Raw genomic sequence first — 18598 nt, 5'->3', positions numbered from 1 at the left:
CGTAATTCGAACTGTTACCTCCAAAATTTGAAATTAGACTCTACAATTCGAACTGTGTTACCATAAGCCTCTGTAATTCGAATTCAGGAAAAATTATGCCTGTTGAAACATAACTGACGCTCTTATTGAAGTTCCCACGATGTGTTCATTAGTTTCCGTTCTCTCAAACTCTCTATACATAAAACTGGGACACATAATTCAAATTGTATTTATTCTGACCTCTATAATTCAAACTCTCTATATTTCAAACTTCCCATGATTCTAAATATATTGTCTTTCCTCTGAAATTTGAATTAGCGAGGTTTTACTTATGGGACGTCTACTTCAGTTTATCGAATAGTTAATGGTAATAACAAAGATTACTATGCTAACGCAAATCTATTTTGCGTTAGCATATGTAATCTTTGGTAATACATAAAGAGATCTTCATTTAAATAATCAATAAGTACAATTGAGCTTTGCCTCCATATGTTTCCTGGAAAGTGTGTTGCAACTGTTTCTTATACTAGATTTAAAAAACCGACTTATTATTTTATGAATTTTTACCCCATAGCGAAGCACGGGCAAAGCAACTACCGTAGTAGAATCATAATACCGGTATTTGTAGTTTTATTTTTAGTTGGCTTATTTTAATAATCATTTTTAATTTTTGGATGAAACTACAATCATTTTCCGCAGCAAAATTGATGGCAAGTGAAATGCCGGCTTCCATTTAAGCTATAAGTTATTCAAATCAGATGAGTTTCAAGCAAACACGAGGTAAACAACCAACATAAAAATTATTTTTTATAAGGTTTTTCTATGTTTAAAAATCAAAACAGTAGCAGCTCCAGTATTGTTTATGTTTTTTTATGTTTTAGACTTTACATAATCAGTAAATTATAGGCTTTAATTTGAGCTATTGAATCAGTTAAGTTCAAGATACTGTATTACTCAATCAAAAATCATAAATATGATTAATTCCCGGATATGATTTTTATTTCAACGCTGCCGAGCAGAATGGGTCCTCTAGTTTTTATAATATTACACACAATCAGGATCACCTTAGTGCTGTTATCTTTGGGATGCATTCAGTTAAAAATCAATCATAAACATAATTATTTAAAAATGCTGTTATTTACAATTCAGTACAAGATCACGCCACTCATCCTATACTCATCTTCATTATTCATACTTGGCTGAAAATACCTACTTTCGCATGGTTGCCATTTCATATAAAAATATTAAAGCAAAGTAATTAAAGTGTTAAGAGCTCCCGCCAAATTGTACGTAACTTTCTAAAAACCCCTTCCCTTGCCCCGTCAGGGCTTGGAGATGTTTTTTGAGGGTAAGAGTCAGTGTTTTAATGAAACTCACGCGACAGGGATGCATACAGCGTCCTCCAATAGCATTTTTCTATTAATTTAACTAATTTATACAGTCCGCTAAAAATCATATTTGTTACACTTTTTAAATTTAATTAAATTCATTGTGTATTCTGAACTTTTAACATCATTTCTGTTTTCTTACTATGTTTTAAATATAAGCATAACCAGTAGTGTTTTTCTTTCATCATTCCACAAACAACTGTTAACTCTCCAAGTGTCTCTAGTTTGGGTCTTAATGTTTGCCCATTTATTGCGCAATCGCAGGGTTTTATTAAAATGTATCTTAGAAACTTAAAAACAATGTAAAGTGTACTGTTTTATATATAATTTTGTTTGGAAAGTTATGGGCTTCAATGTAACAAAATATATAAAACATTACAAAAAAATGTTCAACAATTTTTGTGAGGTTAACATTTCTCAAAAATTATAAAATGAATGAAAAAAATTTATGTTTGCGCTCAATAAATTGTTATAATTTATAGGTCTACAAATATTTTAAAATAGCCACTTTGTTCAGAATTTTATGAGGATTCCAAAAATATAATAATATAAGGAAGTACATTTGCAAATAAATAAGTTATGGGCAAAAAACAGATTTCGGTACATAGCGTTTAGCTAAGAATGCATAGCCTAACCATAGCTAGGAATCTGGCTGATAATTTACATCAATATCACTACCTACTTCTTCAGGATCATCAACCAGCCCTTCAAAATCACTTAAATCTTCTTATTATGCACTACGTATATCACTACTTTTGATTTTTAACACTAAAACAATGATAAACGTAATAAAACACATCAGTCATCAGTGCGAGGTTAACCAAGCTGTTTACAAATACGCACGTCAGCTGTCTGCTACAATTATGATCGGCTCGAGAAAAAAAAGCGCTTAGAGACAGACCTCGGGAGAAAGCTTAGAATCTGCCAAAAAAAACTACACCTAACTCGATCCAGTTCAATCCGATTTAGTCAGTCATAGAGCCTTCGCCGTAAACAGTGTTTGTGAGTCGCAAAAGCGACACAAAACACTACACAAAATGTGTTATGAGTCGCTTTTACGACACATAACACTCGGAGGGTTAACTCATTAAATTAATATAATTACCAACTACCCAGGCATCAGCGCACCAACCACAAACATAAAGTATTTTAGGAAATAATCTCCCTTAATAGGAAAGAAGCTACTATCACCGTAAGTAACACTGAAAGCCTTAGAATATGGACTGATTTACTTTTTCATTTTGAAATGCACAGAGGCCAAAAACACTATTCGTTCAAATTTTTTAACATGTTTTTATACTCTATATCAATTAATCGAGTTATTTAAAATTTGTCTGTGAACACGATAACTCGAGAAACTTTTGTAATAAGCTCGCAAACCAGCAAGATCGGGTAAAAAATAGAAACAATAGAGTATTAACATTTTTCATAGGGAAATATTTTAATTGTTTAATATTTTGATCGGGAAACGGGGTCAACCACAGAAAGCACGTAATAATCACAAAACAAAGTTCAATTAGGTACAACAATAAATGTAACTAGCAATCTATTTGAGTATCAGTATTGACTTACAATATTTTTTTCAGGCATGTCACATCCTTTGTTAAATTATTTAGCCAAGAAAAATGGCAATACAAATGGCGAGTACGAAGAGGCTGCTGACGTCTTTGATGATTTATCACAAAGATTGAAAATCACAATTTCTTTGCCGAATGTAAGTTAAATAGCTAGTAACTCTTTCAACATTTTTGGTAAAACTTTAATAGTTCATAATTTAGTTATTGGTAATTTATTGAGGCCGGAATATTTTTTATTTATGTATTTCAACACAATGTATGCTCAAAATCCTTCTCCTCTACTAGGCATATGTAAAAGAAGCAAAATATGTTGTGCGCAAACCTCTAAACTCACTAATGCCTTCAACTTCCACCCAAACCAAACACCATTTATTTAAGGTTGGCTCTTCACTCCAGCAAAGCCACACATAAGTGTAAGCTCAACATGGATTGCACATGTATGGGATTCGAATCTGCACACGTCAGTGCAAAACCATAGACTATTGGATACAGAAGTTGTTGTATTAATAGTCAAAGGCAAAACCTTAATCAACTGAGCTACCTTGCCACTGTCGGCTCGGCCTAAAGGCCCGATTGCCACTAGCACACTAGCGCTCATAGGTTAGATTCAACGTACTACTTGAGGGGTTAGCAGTACAACTATCTTGCATAAAATGCTGTGATGAGCTACACTCATAAGTTGTCGTCAATTGGTTAAATAATAATACTAGCAGTACCGGTACACACAACTTCCTAGTACACATTATTCTTTGAGTCTTAAAAAATCGCTAACTTTTTATGCACAAATAATATGAAAATTAACTCACAAACAGTGGCGGTTCCAAGGGGGGGGCTACAGGGGCTAAAGCCCCCCCCTTGGACCCTGGAAAAATAAATTTTAACGTACATTTCGTCCTTTAAATACTGTCATAAAACAGACATCAACGTAGGTTTATTAAACTTAATGAGCGATGGCAGGAGTAGTATTAAGTTTCACATAGATAAACTTTGTGGACAATAATAGCACAACGAATAAAACAATATTACGCTATGGAAAGTTGTACGCATCATCCAATTTTTACAGCAGTCAGCTGACATGCCAGGGCAAAGGCGAGCGCCGAGCGCGCGAGCGAGGACAGTGAAACAGCTGATTTCCTGAGTTAGTTGTCAAATGGTCTCCTAGCCACTAACTTTACACAGGCATCAATCAGCAATCAGCGGTAGCACCACTAGCCTATTACCATTGACTATATAAACAATAAGTGTTAAAGTTTATATATTCAATGCTATTACTGAATTCAATACTATAAATATTGTGACAGATCTATGAAATGGAGAAAAAAGTAAGGTTAATAAACGTGTCTACTTGCTTGCGTGACATAAAACAGGAGAAATGGAAGGTTATAGGACAATTAGACACAGTTCTAGCCGTTATGTTTTGAGTCACCAAACGGCTTTTAGGAGATTTGGCTTCGTAGTCTACAGTAGGCCTATGTTTTGGAATTCATGAATGCAAGTTCATCATAGCTTGATTATTTTAATGTCTACTTGCTCATGACAAAACAAATGACAGGTGAAATGAGAAATTTTTGAATAGTTGGCCACAGATATAGACATTAATAATGGCTTTAGAAAGTCAGTAAACAGCTTTTAGGAGGATATGGCCGTAGCCTACAATATGTTTTGAGATTTATGAATTAATGCAATCGTCATAGTTACTGTAGATTTAATTAAAAATGTCTACTTATTCATGACAAATAAATGGGGAAATGGGAGGTTTTGTACACAGTTCTAGACGTTAAAACTGGCTGTAGAAAGTCGCCCAACGGCTTTTAGGAGGATATGGCCGTAGTCTACAGTGTGTTTTGAAATTCATGAAAGCAATCGTCATAGTTTAATTTTTAAAATGTCTATTTGCTCATGACAAACAACAGGTGAAATGGGAGTTTATGGACAATTGGGCACGGTTTTGGGTGTTAAAAATGGCCTTAGAAAGTCACCAAACTGCTTTGAAAATTCGAAATTTTCCCGGGGGAGGACCCCCTGGACCCCCCTTCTTTGTTGGGGGGTGCTCCACACACAAGCCCCCCGGTAGCCCCCCCCTTGACATGGTCCTAGAACCGCCACTGCTCACAAAGTATATAATAATTTCTGTAATAATTGTAATAAGTAAGCAAGATAAAGCAATCGTCTCAGTCATAACTCTTTATTCGTACTACGAAAGGTTTGGAGGGAAAGCTGAGGAGGAGTATGCAGGTATGGGGAGCTGACTAACTTTTTGTGGTATGTGTTTTCCTAGAACCAAGAACAATCAGACAACGCCCATTAATTGCAGGTTCCTACAGTCTAATGTGTACCTTAAAGAAAGGGTTGGCAAAAGGGCCGTCTTGAAATACCCATTATATAGTCATACCATGAATTAGCAGCACACGATTTTAAAGGACTTGGATCATCCAAAAAGGAAGGGTCCGATACACAGAAGGTTGAACAACCAATCATTTGATAGTCCAGCCTATATTTTATGATACTAAAGTAGTTTCCCAAAACATCAAAAACTCCATCCATGGGTATTCATCGGTAGCTCTGTCATTGAGGATCAATTAATGTGTGCTTTTGCATAGTATTTTTCAATCAATTGAACATCCACTCAAATTTTAATATATTACAATTTTTTTGCTACATTTTATATACTTATGTTAATAAAATTGGCGTTTATCTAACATTCTTTTTTCAGGTTGATATTACAAGAGTTACAATTGTTCATAACAATTACCTCGAGGGAATGTACGAGCTAAAAAAAATGGAGTACAAATCCAGATATGGTTCCGTTCAAGAGGTAACCCTTGTCCACTCAACCAGCGCTTATAATGTAACATCTATCATTAAAGATAACTTGGACTGGCGACGCGTTACAAGAAACAAATACGGCAAAGGAGTTAGCTTCTCTGACGATGCTGACTACGCTAACTTCCATTCCAACCGCGGCAATGGTATGGAGGTCTTATAATATTTTTAAAATTCATTCCTACCCTAATTACACTTCAAATTAATTAAAAATAAACTTGCCACTTACAGAATGTCCCTAATGTAGCTTTGTAAGATTATCCGTTCAATTGGATACTGATAACTCACTAGACTGGCTGTAATTCAATGTTATTTGAACCCAGTGACAAGACCTGTATTATACAAATAATTTGTTTACCTATGGTGCCTGAAGGTCTTGTAGGTTGTTGAGCTACTCAATACGCATTTTGCCGCTCAGTGCAGCATCTTCATGGAGTATCTTCTTACACTAGATTTCTACAGTAGTGTAAGAAATCTAGAGTGTAAGAAATCTAGAGTGTAAGAAGATACTCCATGAAGATGCTTCACTGAGCGGCAAAATGCGTATTGAGTAGCTCAACAACCTACAAGACCTTCAGGCACCATAGGTATGTAAATTATTTGTATAACTAGACTATTTGTCTTTTAGCTATGATAAAACTGTTGAGGTTAGGGATTAAGTAATCTGTCCATTATATATATTACTTGCTGTCTCATCTAAGCTTTGCTGTTTCAAGGGTTTGGTTGCATGAGAAGTAAAATGCCAGCATTCAAAACATAAATAACTAGAATACCAGTATGCATAAACCGAAAATTAAATATAATTTCTTTCATTTCATATTAGGCCTAATATGATCTCAAATTTGTCCATGGTCCAAATATGTATGGATAGTTTCCAAACCACTTTTTATTCAAGCTTCTATATCTGATTTTTTTTTATTCCTTTGTTGTTGAAATATAATTTTTATTATAACAATTGAACCTTGCAAAAACTTGTTTTTTGAGACAGCTAGTAGACTGCTAATTTTATTGCATTCTAAAGTCAAAGTCAAAGTCAAAGTAAAAAATCCTAAATAAAAAGTTTTTGTTTTACTGTATGATATAATGTCTAGTTCAAGGTATTAAGAAAGGGAAATATTACATAAAAAAAATATGTTTTACAGGTGAAAAAAGAGCGTTTATTGTAGCAAAAGTGCTGGTATCAACAAAACTCATTGGGCATGGCTCAATGGTAATTCCTCCTCTAAATGTTGACACCTCAATCTCAAATACTGGGAAGGTATATGTTAAGTACTCTGACAATGAGTTTTTGATTAAATACATCGTCTACTACAATGCTCCTGATAGAACCAAAAGCAAGCACTACCGACGACCACGACACCACTTCTTGCTTTGGTAAAAGGGTTGTTTCCGTTTTACAAAAAGTTGTATTTTGTGCTTTAAAAGTGTACTGTGCAGTAGGCCTCATAAGATGATTGTGTCGACTGGAGGTATATAACTGTGAAAAGCAGTTTGATTTGCTAATGTTAACTATCTTTAGGCTGTACTTTAACAGCCTTAATGATTTAAGGTAAATGTGATTCTAATTTAACGTTAGGAATGTACTGGCTGTTCCCAGAATGAGACAGTGTTCAGTATTTTGGAAGAAAACTTTTGAAACCAATAATGTGGTCTTAAGTCCACGGTTTTACAAGGGTGTAATAGTAATTAAAGTTTATAGATAATAAGTTTATGAAAAACCTAAACTAAAGTTTCACTCACAATTGAGGAAATCTGTTTTAGCGAATCGATGTGATTATTGTTTGTACTTTCACAAACTATTATAGAGCTTAAGTTAAACATGGTTTTTACAAAGGCAATGCCAGACTAGTATTATTTTATCACAAGTTACTTAAGTAATTTAGAGTGTAAGTTGTTTGTATTCTTTGAACCAAGTTTAATTTTACTTTATGTATGAGGAGTACTTCTTTAAAAATCCTTCTAGCTAATTTCTTAACTTTATGTTATTTAGTAGACTTTTGACTAATTTTAAATTAACTTAGATTTGTACTAAATGTTTAAAATTATAAGTAGACCAGTGAATTTTTTTGTTTTAAATAAATAGTTATTAAAGCTTGTTCAAGGTATAAAACAAAAACCATTCTTAGATTGGTTTGCATTAAATTTTTGATTTTATAAGACAAGACAATTAATTACTTTCTATATATCTGTTACCAAATTTAAAATTTCAATTACGGATGATATTCCATTAAACAATTAATTTTCTTTCATATTAATGTGATCCATAAAATCTCTTTATGTATAACATTACTCTTTATAATGTTTCTCCTAAGTCCTAATATTGGTTTTTAGATTGTTAAAGAAATTCAATAGCATCCTTCCCACTTCTGAATGATGATGATATCACATTATAAGTATGTAATACAATGGTAATACTAACAGAAAGTTACATAATTTCCTGTAAGATTCAAAAAGTTTGAAAATTATGTTTTAAAATTTGCATAGAATAAACTGTTAACTTTTACATTTACTGACCTATGTTTTAAACTTTTTGTTTCTATGAAACTTTGTAACATATTAACAATAGTACTGTATTATTAAAGGGTATACTTGATCAAGAAATGCAATATTAAGGCAATGAAGTATTAGCCTTATCTAGTAAAGTTGTTAGTATAAGCGGTATAAGCATTAACTTTTGGATAAGTTATTGTTCATTCATCCTTCAGGGAAAGCATTTATACCTTCTTTTTCCTCTTTTTCTGTGAAACATATTGTAAATATTGTAAAATGCTTTTCTAAAGAAATTTCAAATATTATTCAATCATCAATAATACAAATGTAATAATGATTAGAAGTCATGGGCACTTAAAACTGCCAACTTTTATAAATTGATGTAGGCCTACTGGTACTCACAACATTTCAGAATAAAATATTGTTGGACAGTTTCAGATTTAAGTTGATTTAGTAAAGGAAAATATGACTCATTGCCTCCATACAAAGTGCAAAGTTATAATATGAGAGATGTAATATTGCACTTGTGAACTTCTCAAAAGCAAACCAAATAGTGAAAATAAAAGTGGGTGAATTATTTAATGTAGCCATTTACTGGGGTAACCCAGGACAGGTTAGCTTATTTTTGAATTAAGAAATTGACAACAGTTGGAATGTCATGGCAACAGTAGGGATGTCAATATCAACACCCAACTGTCAAAGCTTTTACATAAATCAAACTGAAACGTATCTTAAAACTGCTGCCAGCTGATTCAAAAGTACAACTGTTTTGAAGTTAGAAACTCCCTTATCATATGCCACGTCATTACAAAAAGAGCTATGTGAAATCAGAGGTGCAAATTGAGCTTTTCATAGGAGTTGTCAGTTGATTTGTCCTTGATTCTGGTTTATGTTCTTTTGCTTATCTCAATATTGCACAGTGAGGCGATAAGAAATGCCAATATCTGGTACCTGGTTGATAACTTGTCATTATAGGTCTCAGGTCTGAGTGCTAAGTGGTGACTTCGATAAATAAAAGATTTAGAAAATAACACATCTGTTTATAATTATGTCTATGTGAAGAGACAGCAACTTTGTTTCTCTTCAGGGTTCAGAGAGAGTTATTCTTTTAATAGGTAAGTCAATTGGTAATTTAATTGTTATATTAATTAGGGTTGGTTCCATGTCTATTTTATAGATTAATTTTGAGATAACTATAAAAAATTTACACTGTTGATTAAAAGATTGTTCTTGGAGTTTGCTGCTGATTTCATACCTACTGGTAGGGTAAAACATGTACGACTTTCAAATCCAACTCATAAATGGTGTGTTCAAATCATTCAACTGTTTTTGAATTTGAATTTCGCTACAGGGACGAAACTATTCCATTGGTGGCATGGTAAGATACAGGATCTATTAACATTTTTTGTTTCAATGTCCCCAGAAGCCAAAATTCTATTTTTTTTATTTATATAGCTTGTAAGTTTATAAATTAATTTTTAAAACCATAAAATCTTGTATATTTTTATATTATCTTTTATTTCCTAGTGCGTTTTGACACTTTGGTAATGGCCACAGTCATAATTTTATTTACTATAAAATATGTAAAAACTAAAAACTTTTTATTGTGTTCTCCTTTATGTTTATACTTTAAAATTTGGACACTTATAATTTCCCCTGGTTGTGGCTTTGTTATGCTCAGTATTCATTGGCTTTTGAATTGATGGGTTATTTTATTTTATCTTTATCACCAAAATACTTACTTGCAATAAGCATCATTAGACTATGGGAACAAGGCTTATTATAGGGTAAAAATTATGGGTATCCCCATTTTTGTCCCTCAAAACACAAAATATTACAATTTCTTTTAAAACTATTTTGTAGAGCTTACAAACAATTAATAATATTGACAAATTTTTTGCAATAGTTCTAGATTAAATCTAATTTACTGTAGGACTACATTACACATTTCCGTTTTATTCTTATGGGGAGAATAAGTTAACGGTTGTAATAAGCTTTTTATGGATGTATTTTGATCAAGCATGGCTTGTTTGTTTATTTCAGACTAAGCTACCACTGAAAAAAACTTTACTTTTTACCTTTCCTGTGTCAGGAAATTTGATTGTTTAAGTTTAAATATTTTAAATAAAACTAACCATTAAATTCTACTATGAATGTGAAATACTTTGAGTGTTCTACTCAAATGCCACAATTGTTTAATCTTTTCAGGAATAATGCATCCTTTGTTGGAATATTTATCTAGAAAGAACAAAAACACAAATGGTGTGTATGAAGAGGATGCTAGCCCAATTGAAGAAAACCTTGCAACATCGAGCATTTTACCTACTTTACCAGCAGTAAGTGAAATTGGGTCTTCATCATCTGCATTTTATCATTGACTACAACAGCAGGGTCTTGTTTAGTGGGAAATTTCTACTTTCGTTATTATATTGGTTTATCAGTTGGTTAAATAAAATCTAGTCTTTGTAGTTTCTTATTGCATCTGTAAAGGTCTGTACCATTTTATTAGCGAATTCCCCTATAGGGAAGTAGCTATTACCGTAGGTGGCACGGTAAGACCTAGACCCGGGACCGATTTACTTTTTCATTTTGATGTCCCCAGAGGCCAAAAACACCATTCGTTAAAATTTTTATATATATAGACTTATAGATATATATATATATATATACTAGCTGTTGTACCCGTGCTTTGCAACGGGAAGAGGACACAAAATAGAAACATTTTAATCTTTACATCTGTTGCGTATAATAGTTACACATCCACCAACGCTTTTAGAAACAAAATTAAACTTTTATGGCCTTAGAAACGTTTAAGTTATAACTTTTAAATCTGGTATTGGATACCACCATTTTGGCTTTGAATAATTTTAAATCTTGTGTAGGCTGATATGAGAAAAAACTGGCCAAATCTTTGAATAAAACTTTTACATACATGATTTACCTTAATCTCCCTTAATTACGTACCTTTTTCCTTTATTTTTGACGTTTTGAATTTCAACTTTGAAGTTGCAAAAATACTAATTATTAAATTTAAATGAACATGTTTTTAATTTCACTCTTCTTCGTATTAAAACACCAATCCTTCCATCTTCAGTTTCTTCACTCACAATAAATCATTAGCAAAACTAACTCAGCTGTTATAAACTTTAGAAATATTGTTGTGCCTTATCAATAGTCTTTTGAAATATTAAAGAAACTATATATATACTATAACAAAATTTTAACAAATAATTTAGCATTAAAGACAGCAGACAAAAGTAATAAGATAATCAGAGCATCCAAGGACTAAAAAATGTAATAACAAATACAGTATGTTTCATTGCATCTCTGATTCTACTCTACAAAAATATCAACAAACAACTTAATATACAAACCAGTTCTTTTAATCAGTTCCATCGCCCATTGCATTTACATTTTCACACTTACCATTAAGTAAACATAGTAACAGATATTTCATTGATTTTAGAAACAAAAAAACCCTGTGTACTGCTTAGTTTTATGATATTTCCCTTGGTTTAATTTAATCAGTGTGGTAAAACACAAATAATAAATTTATCAAATAAAGTAAATAGGAACTGAAAGCTTATGTTAACATAAAATAAGTGTATTTTGTATTACCATTTGATAATGAAATATACAGTACTTACACATATACAATAGATTTGAGAACACAAAAATCAACGATGAACAATTTAGTTATTGATGATATTCTTTAGTTTAATTTAAGCATAGGTTTGGGAAAACACAATAACTAAATTTACCTAAATATACAGTACATATAAAAAAAATGTGTGTGCAAGTTATGTTAAGTTAATCCAACTTACTCTATTGTCTATGATCCAACACATGTTAAGCAGTTTGAATTTATTTAAAGTAGCCTCCAAATTCATACAAAACATCTATACATTTTAATTTTCTTACTGTGTTCATGAAAATATATTAATAACATTATTTTCACTTTAAAATCAAAAGCAGAGCCATTTTTATATTTCTATAACTATAGACATTGAACATTTCTTTTATTAAATACACCAACCACATAATTTAGCCCAGGCAAATTAGACATATGCTCCCCAAAAAATCGTCTAAAGCTGGAAAGTGTTTTAATACCTTTTGGGGGTCCCAAATAAGACTCCTGTGAGTGTGCGACGGATTCTGACGTCTGCTTAAGTTTTGGGAGTCGAAAAACTATGAAAATTTTGCACTTTTTTCAGTTTTTCGCTTATAACTCCTAAATAACGAATCCTAAGGAAAATGTTGTTCAAAGGTGTCTTTTAGTGCATTAAATTCCGCGTCGATTGATGTTAAATACGTCAAAATCGGCCGAGCCGTTTAGCCGCTGTAGCTTTTCAAAGTTAGGATATTTTCATAAACATGGCCAAAAGGTTGATTATTTGACCAGTTTTCGGCTTAAAACTCAAACGACGCATGCTATACAAAAATGCGCCTGTAGTTAGTTTGGAAAACACAAAATTCGGCGTAGAATTATGATTATGAATGACTAGATAGTGGTTTATTTCATGGTTATCATCCAGAGGTTTATCCAAGAATGTGTGAAGGGAAGGGTAGCAAGACCCCCTATGCAATTTTAAATCTAATATTGTTGAGGGGGTTACAAAAATTCTAGGATTCGTCCTAAGCTCCCATTTATACGATCCCATCTCTGGACGCTCCCAAATGATGTTAAGCGATTCTAATATAATAAGATATTACAACCAGAAAATTTTTTTTAAATACAGCAAAAATGTTTTTTTTAGCTTAATAAACGAAAGATGATAATAGGACGGATGTACATAGTTTTACTATGTATTTAGCCTATAAAAAAAACGATTGGGATTTTTCGTAGATTTTACTATATAACTTTTCTACTTCTCATCATTGGAATCTTAAGAATAAGGATTCATTCTTTGCTCTTATTGGTCTTGCCACAAATGGTGACATTTGGTACCATCTTTTTCGTCAGATATCGAATTGAGATAATCGAGCCCCCGGCAAGTCTTTCAGACGGTAGTGCATTATATCCCTGCATTTCATATGGAGCGAGAAAATGTAAACCTTTTTAACATGTACACGATGTAATAGGCTAAATACATAGTAAAACTATGTACATCCGTCCTATTATCATCTTTCGTTTATTAAGCTGAAAAAAACATTTTTGCTGTGTTTAAAAAAAATTTTCTGGTTGTAATATCTTATTATATTAGAATCGCTTAACATCATTCGGGAGCGTCCAGAGATGGGATCGTATAAATGGGAGCTTAGGACGAATCCTAGAATTTGTGTAACCCCCTCAACAATATTAGATTTAAAATTGCATAGGGGGTCTTGCTACCCTTCCCTTCACACATTCTTGGATAAACCTCTGGATGATAACCATGAAATAAACCACTATCTAGTCATTCATAATCATAATTCTACGCCGAATTTTGTGTTTTCCAAACTAACTACAGGCGCATTTTTGTATAGCATGCGTCGTTTAGGAGTTTTAAGCCGAAAACTGGTCAAATAATCAACCTTTTGGCCATGTTTATGAAAATATCCTAACTTTGAAAAGCTACAGCGGCTAAACGGCTCGGCCGATTTTGACGTATTTAACATCAATCGACGCGGAATGTAATGCACTAAAAGACACCTTCGAACAACATTTTCCTTAGGATTCGTTATTTAGGAGTTATAAGCGAAAAACTGAAAAAAGTGCAAAATTTTCATAGTTTTTCGACTCCCAAAACTTAAGCAGACGTCAGAATCCGTCGCAAACTCACAGGAGTCTTATTTGGGACTCCCAAAAGGTATTAAAACACTTTCCAGCTTTAGACGATTTTTTGGGGAGCACACCCTATATTTGATCTAATTTGCCTGGACTAATTGTTTGAAATATTATATTTCATTTCATTAGATCAGCTGTCTTAAATTGTAAAATATGCAGTTTAGCAGTTCTTGTTTACTGTATTTTGAAATGTCAAAGCAAATGTAAACATTGTGAGTGTTCTCATCGCAGCCATGGTGACCAATCAATATTTACTTTTAAAATCCTTACCTCAGAGCCTTTGAAGCCAAAGGGGCAAAGCCCACGGTCAGTATTGAAGTGTGAATAGTCCTATAATGGTCCTTGGTATGGTAACTATATTTTTGTAAAATTTAAGCTAGATTGTTTCAGTAGTTTTCACACCTATTAGTAATACACATACAGACACCATTAGATTTTTATATAATAGTATAGAAGTATAGATATACGTCCGTGAACGCGATAACTTGAGTAATTTTTGTCTGATTTTGATGAAATTTGGTTTAAAGGTGTAAAGCAGGATAAACTAGAATGAGTTCGCAAACCAGCACGATCGGACGATGGGAACGGGGCTTTACGGGGGGTTTTATGGGGTAAAAATTGGTTTTTCTCAATTTTGACCCTCAAAACACAAAATTTCCCGATTTCTCTTTAGACCTTTTTAAAGAGCTTAAAAAACAAATAATTTAGTATATAAAAGTATTTTTGTTCAATTATTAGTAACGGAGAAAATTAAAAAAATTGTAAATTTAAAATTCCCATGTTATTCTTATGGAGAATATTGTCAAATGTTGTAGTTTGCTTGTTTATGGATATATTTTGATCAAACTTGGCAAATTTATTTATTTTGTACTAAGCTAACAATATTTTACTCAAAAACACACTTTATTAGTTTCCTTGTAGCAGCAAACCTAGGTAGGTACTCGTTAAACCTAATGTTATTAAAATATATTTAACTGAAAATCAATTCAGACAAATGGAAATTCGCTTAGTCGGCAGGTTTGCTGCGGCGGGGGTATTAAGTAGTTATGCAAGCTATCAGTTATCACTAGTTCAATGGTGTATCAATTTAATTTCGACATATTACAAATTTTAGCAACATTTTATATTATGGCAACTATAGCAACCTGTGTCACTTCTTGACTTCAAAATCCGTGATATATTTTTGATATATTGTTGATATGGTTGAAAACACTTTATGTCTCATCATATCCCTGTTATTTTCATTGTGCGTGCGATGTCTTCGAGATATCTTAGAAAAATTACAAAATGAAACATACCATGAAAACCCAAAATCTAACGAAAGTCATTTTATTCATTACATTTTAGAGAAATAACATTACAATATTTTAGTTGAATTCCCTGAAATATCACCAACTTACAGATAACCCCATTTTCGTATGGATGTAAACAACTTTGCACCATGGCCACCTGTTTTGATGCAAACAAATGTAAACTTGAAAAAGTTCAGATGATTGACAACAGAAATCAGAACAAACAATTACATTTTAAATTCCTATAGGACAGAGGGCTTTTATGGGATTTCATCCAAACTTGCAAAACACATCTAGAGGATAAGAGCTTTAAATTTATTCCCAATATGCCTATAAAAATAAATATTTAGGGGTCAATTTGCTGCACACAAAAATCAAACAAATTCTTTTAATAACATAGATTACCTTCATTTGACACGTTCTTTGATCGGACATTTTTTCCAGGTTTGTATAACCAGAGTAACAACTGTCCATAACAATTATCTCCACGGAATGTACGAGCTTAAAAAATTAGAGTACGAATCCAGATATGGTTCAGTTCAAGAGTTAACCCTTGTCCACTCAACCAGCGCTCTGAAGGTACCGTCAATCATTAAAACCAACTTGGACTGGCGACGTGTTACAAGAAACAAATATGGCAAAGGAGTTAGCTTCTCTAACGATGCCAACTACGGTAACTTCCATTCTAACCGCTGCAATGGTACGTATACTGTGCTTTTTTGCTTAAGATCTGTGGGTTCCTTACAGTTTTATAAAAACGTTGTCAGCTTAATTGCACTTCAAATTAACTTTAAAAATAAACTTGCCACTACCACTTAAACAATAATCTAGCTTCATTTGATCATCAGTTCAATTTGTGGATTTTTTTCTGTAGTGGTTTAGTTAAATGCATATCATTATCAATTTTGATAGTGTGAAAACTCACAATCATTATAGAGGAGTGAAAGAAGTGATTGTAAAAATCTCTTAAGATTAAGCAGTAGATGTTTAATTTCTAAATAATAGATGAGTGAGCAAAGTGAACTAATCTATGTATCGGTTATAGCGGAATCGGAGATTAGTTGTCCGCTTGTGAGTGTGTTAGGACCACAATAACTCAATAAACTGTCTCCCTAATAACGTTCAAATTTTGCACAAATAGTCATGACACCACTGGGAAGATCGCATTAAAATGCTAGACGATTCCGCTCAGTGGTAATTATAAAATCCTAAAAAAACATATTTAAATTTGTCCCATAAAAATAACATTAGAATATATCTTCTTCTTCTTTTTTACATTTTACAACCAACAATTTTGTTGTTTATTGTTGTCTAAAGAATGAGAATGATTTTTCTTAAGCTCTTTACATTCATGGAGTAAACAGTTTGACGCCTGAATATATGACAATGTAATTCTACAACTTCCAGAATGATAAATTGAAATGAAGTTGAACTTTTACAATGTTAGTCGGCAGTTAAATATAGTTTATGTACTGTACAGTATTAAAACTGAACTTTCAGCACAAATATAAACCAACCCTACACATATTTAATTATTCATTCATTACCTGTAAATAGTGTACCGAACCGGATTTACTCATTGTACTTGAAGTTGACAGTCGTCTATCATTATCATCCACGTTTGACGAAGTTAGCCAAAGCAGAGCTATTTTTTATTTTGTTAACAATCATTAAGTAGTTCTAGCTTACCCATTTAAAATAACTTAACCCCTGTTTGGTATTAATTTAAATAACTTTGGCATCGGTGAGTGTGAAAAATGAACATCAGGTTTCAATGACCAGAGGGGGGCACTAATCTCAATTTTGTTTATTGCATATTTGTACATTAAAGTTGTTATTTCAGTTATTAAATGTTTATGGTTTATAATCAAACAAATTTCTTGTAAATTATAAAATGTGTCTGTTTATAATATAATTTTGACTAATAAACCCAATTAACCACAAACGAGCCTTGTTTGTTAGATATTTAAGTATACAGTGACCAGTTATTATCTGAAGCAAGCAAATCTTTTGTACAGGTGAAAAAAGAGCGTTTATCATAGCAAAAGTGCTGATATCAAGAAAAGACTATGGATATGACTTTGTGGTAATTCCTCTTCCAAATGTTGACACCTCAATCTCAAGTAGTGAAAATGTATATGTTAAGTACTCTGACAATGAGTTTTTGATTAAATACATCGTCTACTACGATGCTCCTGATAGAACTAAAAGTAAGCACTACCGAATACCAAAACCACGATTCTTGCTTTGGTGAAAGGGTTGCAATTTTATAAGAGAATTAATTACTCTATTTTTTTTCCAAATTTAAAATTTCAACTACAAATGATATTCCAATAAACGATTAATTCTCTTTGATATTAATGTGGTCCATCATTACTCTTTTTATGTATAACAATACTCTTTATAATGTTTCCCAAGATAGGTTTTTCAGATAGTTTAAGGAACTTAATACCATCCTCCCCCCCTCTTGTGGATGATGGGAAGTAGTAATTATCACATTATAACTACTGTATTTACTACTTACAGAAATTTACTTTTAATGTTTTAAAATATATAAAAAATAAACTGTTAACTTTTACGTTTACTGGCCTGTTTTAATTTTATTGTTCCTATGAAACTTTGTATAAGGTATTAACCATAGTACTGATTTGTTAAAGGGTATAATACTTGATTAATAAATGCAATAGCAATGAAGTATTAGCCTTATGATGTCTTATCTAGCAAAGTTGTTAGTATAATCGGTAAGCATTAATTTTTGGATAAGTTGTTAGTAAGTTTTGTACTTTTAGTATGAATAAAATATGAGTGTATTTGACAGCCAATTATTTTTGAATGCTTTCATTCATCCTTCAGGGAAAACATTTATATCTAATTTTTCCTCTTTTTCCGTGAAACATGTTGTAAATAATGTAAAATGTTTTTCTAAAGACATTTGAAATATTATCTATATATCTAATTTTAAAACTAATAATGATTAGAAGTCACGGACACTTACTGTCAACATTTATAAATTGATTTGCTAACAACATTTTAGAATGAAATATTGTTGGATGGTTTCAGATTTAAGTTGATTTAGAAAAGGAAAGGATGACACATCGCATCCATACAAAAATCAAAGCTATGATATGAAAGAGAAAATATTGAATTTGTGAACTCCTCAAAAGCAAATCAAATAGTGAGAATAAAAAAAGATGGATTATTTAAGTAGTCAATTAATAACACCACCCCAGGGCCGGCTTGGGTTCTGTTTGAATAAAAAAATTTGCAACAGTTGAGATTTTA

At 32.2% G+C, this 18598-nt stretch overlaps 2 protein-coding genes across 15 annotated transcripts in view; one reads left to right on the top strand and one right to left on the bottom strand.

Moving 5' to 3' along the window:
- LOC128988505 (troponin I) overlaps positions 1-18598 on the bottom strand; it is an 80502-nt gene that overhangs the window by 28807 nt on the left and 33097 nt on the right. The gene's annotated exons all lie outside the window — the stretch shown is intronic.
- LOC128989311 (uncharacterized) lies at positions 723-17723 on the top strand. The gene is made up of 9 exons (XM_054411190.1): positions 723-759; positions 2954-3081; positions 5658-5913; positions 6910-7141; positions 7302-7316; positions 9320-9372; positions 10466-10593; positions 15761-16016; positions 17335-17723. The coding sequence occupies exons 1-9, from the start codon at positions 738-740 to the stop codon at positions 17568-17570; spliced, it is 1326 nt and encodes a 441-aa protein (XP_054267165.1). The 5' UTR covers positions 723-737; the 3' UTR covers positions 17571-17723.

This window comes from Macrosteles quadrilineatus, unplaced genomic scaffold (genome assembly GCF_028750875.1).
Source record: "Macrosteles quadrilineatus isolate MER2022 unplaced genomic scaffold, UCM_ALF_1.0 Scaffold_3__2_contigs__length_128488019, whole genome shotgun sequence".
NCBI lineage: Eukaryota > Metazoa > Arthropoda > Insecta > Hemiptera > Cicadellidae > Macrosteles > Macrosteles quadrilineatus.
The sequence above is the reverse complement of the archived record's forward strand: the minus strand, read 5'-3'. Positions and strand labels throughout refer to the sequence as shown.